The sequence below is a fragment of the Lactuca sativa genome, chromosome 4 (genome assembly GCF_002870075.4).
Source record: "Lactuca sativa cultivar Salinas chromosome 4, Lsat_Salinas_v11, whole genome shotgun sequence".
Lineage (NCBI taxonomy): Eukaryota > Viridiplantae > Streptophyta > Magnoliopsida > Asterales > Asteraceae > Lactuca > Lactuca sativa.
In genome coordinates, this window is record NC_056626.2 from 410023027 (window position 1) to 410027652 (window position 4626).

General features: G+C 35.3%; 1 protein-coding gene across 1 annotated transcript; it reads left to right on the forward strand.

The window, feature by feature from the left end:
* Window positions 1-304: 304 nt before the first annotated feature.
* On the forward strand, window positions 305-3423 carry LOC111884224 (proline-rich receptor-like protein kinase PERK3). The gene is made up of 7 exons (XM_023880537.3): window positions 305-1049; window positions 1314-1523; window positions 1602-1819; window positions 1893-2019; window positions 2128-2205; window positions 2422-2611; window positions 2714-3423. Exons 2-7 carry the CDS (start codon window positions 1376-1378, stop codon window positions 3111-3113), a joined length of 1161 nt encoding a protein of 386 aa, XP_023736305.1. The 5' UTR covers window positions 305-1049; window positions 1314-1375; the 3' UTR covers window positions 3114-3423.
* The last annotated feature ends 1203 nt before the right edge of the window (window positions 3424-4626 follow it).

Below are 4626 nucleotides of genomic sequence, written 5' to 3' on the forward strand. Positions count from 1 at the left end.
GGAGCAAAGTGTTAATCTTAAGAGAAGTCGGGGTGGGTTAACCTTAACCAAGATGCCTCTTGCCAATTGCCATAGACAACAGGGGAAAGAGGTCAAGTGCTTAATAAAATAATGAACAGTTTTATTTATGGAGAAAAAATAATCATACGCTTAAAGAGGGACTGCAAATATTACCAGAATACTTTAAATTAAGGACCAAAACTGCAAAAGAAAAATATTTATGACAGAAGATGTAATTTACTCTAAATGAATTTTAGATAGGAGTATAATACAAAAGCTTCCAACTAACTCTCCTACCAGTATAGAGTACCAGACAACCCAATTCTACTGCTTTACAGCCCATAGTTGCCCCCATCACAGACTCTCTTTCTTTCTTTCTTTATTTTCTGACTATTACTAGTAGCAAGCCTAGCAGTGTAATTGGTTTTGTAATAAGTAATTTTTCTTCTTCCTCCCTCCTGTGCTGGTCTTTTCACCTTGGGATCGTCATTTCTTCTGCTCGTTTTTCATTTTCTGAAAAGATTCATTAGTACGAGTTGGTGATTCATTGCTAATTAGCGACAAAAATCAAATCTTTTTTCTTCACTGTAATTTCCCTTGCTGGATTGTTTCTTTTATTTATTATTTTTCAAAAATATATAATATATATTCCTTTGAGTTGGATTTCGAATGTGTGTGTCTGTGTCGGCGCGAGGTCACTTTCTGTCGGCATTGTTTCTCTGATGAGACGAAAGTATGGCGATGATGGTCTTCTTCCCCCCTCCGTTTCTTTAATTCAATTCTAAATTCATCTCTAAGCTCAAACTAGTCCCGTATGTATGTATGTATGTATTATTAATAGCTCGGTATCCCGATCCCTTTACAGCCGCATTCCCCAATCATTCATCCGTTACTTTACAACCGACTTGAAGTACTTGGCTGATTGGTTACTCCAATGCCTACTAATTCTTGATTCAGAAATTGATGTCTGTGATCTGAGCAATTTCATTGGGTCTTTTACTTTTAGGGATCTTGCTAAGCTATTATTGTTCCAGCCCTCAACAGTTTGGGTATTGCTTTTCCTTCATTGTTTATATAATTAATGATTCATTTCTGCTTGATAATTTAGAGCCACCAACTACCAGAACTGGCATTGTACTTTACCAGTCTACACTTGTTGATAAACTACTGTCATATTCATCCATATAATTCGCTGTATCAATTGAGTCAAAGCAATGATTTCATCTCTCATTCCTACATCATTCTTCTTCTTATTTTTGTTGTGTGTTATTAAGGCACATCCGATGGGATATGTTTGATATGTATATATGCAGGGAGCAAGCCAAGTAGTAACTTGTACATAGCTGAATAAAAGTCGACAAGGTTCTCATACCAAATGTCAAGGACTCTTGCAGCAATAGTCGGAGGAGCTGCAGGAGCTGCGGCTTTGCTTGGGGTGGTGATTTTTGTCACATGGTTCTTCCTTTGTAATAACAGGAGTGTTTCTAGAACTTCAGAGACGGGCTCTTCTGATCCATCTCAAGGTCACTTTTGTTTTGTGATTGTTTGTTTATCAATTAATTTAAAATATTAACCGATTGTAATATGTATATACAATCCAGGTGGTGGAAGACCTCCGGGTCAGGGGGTGGAATTGGTGATCCGAGAAACAAGGGTGTTTAAGATTGAAGAATTGTGTTCGGCTACAAAGAATTTTAGTGACAAAAGTTTGATTGGGGAAGGAAAATTTGGGGAGGTGTACAAAGGCTTACTTGATGATGGTATGCTAGTAGCCATAAAAAGGCGACCTGCTCCCTTTAGTAACGACTTCATTGAAGAGGTAAAAAGATTCATTCATTCATTTGATTTGTCAAGTTGAAATATGTTATGTGAGTGATTTAAACTTGTTTCAGGTGAGATATCTGGCATCAATTCAGCACCGGAATATTGTGACTCTTCTAGGTTACTGCCAGGCAAATGATCAACAGATTCTTGTATACGAGTATGTGCCTAATGGAAGTGTTTCGGTCCACCTGTATGGTAATATATATATATATATATGTATATATATATCCATTCATATTATTATTTCTTTTTAATCCATCCATCCATCCGTCAACTTCCATTATTTAAATTTTCAACCTGCAGGGGGGGCTGGGGAGCACGTTACTAAAGAGAAGCTTGAATTCAAACACAGGCTTTCAATAGCTCTTGGGGCAGCTAAAGGTGATCCTCTGCAAAATCAGTGAGCATTTTTGGCTTTCCTGGTATTAGTTCATCTTTTGTTTTTTGTTTTTGTTTTTGTTTTTTTGTTTTTTTTTTTTTTGGTTTGGTTTGTTTCTATAGATAAACTGCAGATTCTTTTGTGCGTTAAATGATTTGAGCTGTTAAGTTATTATATACATTTTGCTCCTTAATTATATGTGTCATATATATGTTCAGGTCTGGCTCACCTCCACTCACTCAGCCCCCGGTTGACTCATAAGGACTTCAAAACAGCAAATGTTTTAGTAGATGAGAACTTCATAGCTAAAGTAGCTGATGCGGGGGTCCGGAATTTTCTATCAAGAGTTGACACAGCAGCAGGCCCGTCTTCTCAAATTACAGCTGATGAGATTTTTCTTGCTCCAGAGTGATACCCTACTTTTCATACATGGCTTTGTTTGTTTGTTTGTTACTGTCAAATTCCTGCAGCATTTTGCTGAATCTGTGTCTGTGTCTGTGTCTGGTATAGGGTGAGGGAGTTCAGACGCTTCTCTGAAAAGAGTGATGTCTACAGCTTTGGTGTGTTCTTGCTGGAGTTGGTAAGCGGGAAAGAAGCAGTGGGATTGCTATCTTCAGACTCCAACCAGAATCTTGTGGAATGGGTGCAAAATCATCAAGAAGAAGGAACAATGTCAAGTGTTGTTATTGATCCACGAATTGGGAACAGCTTCACAACAGAAGGTATGGAAGAGTACATTGGGTTGATAATCGGATGTGTGGAGGTTTCCAGTGAGAGACGGCCTGCAATGAGTTCTGTGGTAATGGAATTGGATAGAATACTCGAAAAAGAAATGAGCTTGACAACTATTATGGGGGAAGGAACACCCGTTGTGACCCTTGGAAGTCAGCTTTTCAGGGCTGCAAAATAATGGAACTCCATTAATTCATTTATTTCATCTCCAAATTGTTGTGTGTTTATTTTTTTTTCCTTTTGTGAAAAGGAGATTCAGCTGTTTGATAAGTGTATAAAGAACAGCTGCTTGATTTTTATTTACTTTTTTTTCTTTCTCAATTACCATTGCTTGAACGAACAAGAGTATTGATTGTGAATATAGGAGAGAAGGTGTGTGACATTGGTAATGCTTGGTATGTGGTACTTGTGAATGTTTCTTAATCTTGTTATTATGTATTTATGTTTAGTTTCAGAATTGCAATTGGAAGTGGTTCATTGCTGTTTTACTCCATTATGATTATTAGAAAAAGAAAAGAAAGAAATAGGCCATGTTAAATATTAGCTTTTACTTCATTATGGTTTCAGTTATGTTTATTTTATGTTGTGTATATGCACTTTGTATAGTTTGTGTCTCTATATATTTGATATCTATATAAGCAACCACGACTAGCAAATAAGTATCACAAAAAACCAACAAACATGTTACCATCCGAATCAAGAATATTCGTAACTAATATATTTGGTAGTCAACACATTTGGTTTTTAGTACCGTATCAATTGAGAAATTATGGTATGGTAATTAGGGGTGAGTATCAGAACCAGGTATTTGTTTTCAGAACCGAAACCACATTGGAACCGGCGGTTCCGGTTCCCAAAGTTTTGGATCCGCTTTAAGAGGTTCCAGTTCCGGTTCTTACTTTTTTGGAACTGCTATTCGTTGGGTATCCGCCATAACCCATTTGTGTGTGTGTATATGTGTGTGTGTGTGTATATATATATATATATATATATATATATATATATATATATATATATATATATATATATATGTTTGTGTGTGTGTGTGTGTTCAAATGAGAACATTTTTTAGATTGAGAACATCTGAGAACAAAAATTAGCCTATGAGCTCCAAGACACACACGTTCCTTTTTCTAATTAGCTTCAGGGGTATTTCTGTAACTTTGTACTTATGAACGATTTTTCATCTGATTTTGTTTCCATGTTTGATGTAACTCTTGTTGAGACTATCCATTGAGAACATAGTGATTTGTTATGATTTTTAAGAAATTGCTTCTAATCTCAACGATTTCTGTTCCTAAATTCATTGTGTTTTGTTCGTCAATTCTTATAGAAGAAGTAATTGCATCATCATCGAAGAAGTTAGGTCTAACAGTTCGTTCTATCAAAAGGTAAAAATCTTCACTTTGTTTAACTTATTATTATTATTATTATTATTATTATTATTATTATTATTATTATTAAAGACTCGGATATGTATTTATTTCATCTATTCTAGTAATCGAATCAGTTATTTAATGTTTTGAGTTCGAAAGGAGTTAGGTTTAACATATTGTTCATAAAAAAATTAAAAATGTTCACTTTGCAGGACTTATTTTGATCATCAAACGTCGATTATTGCATTGTAACTGCATTTATGAAGTATAAATCGAAAGTTTGGAGTTCAAAAGCAGTTAGGTTTAATATATTGT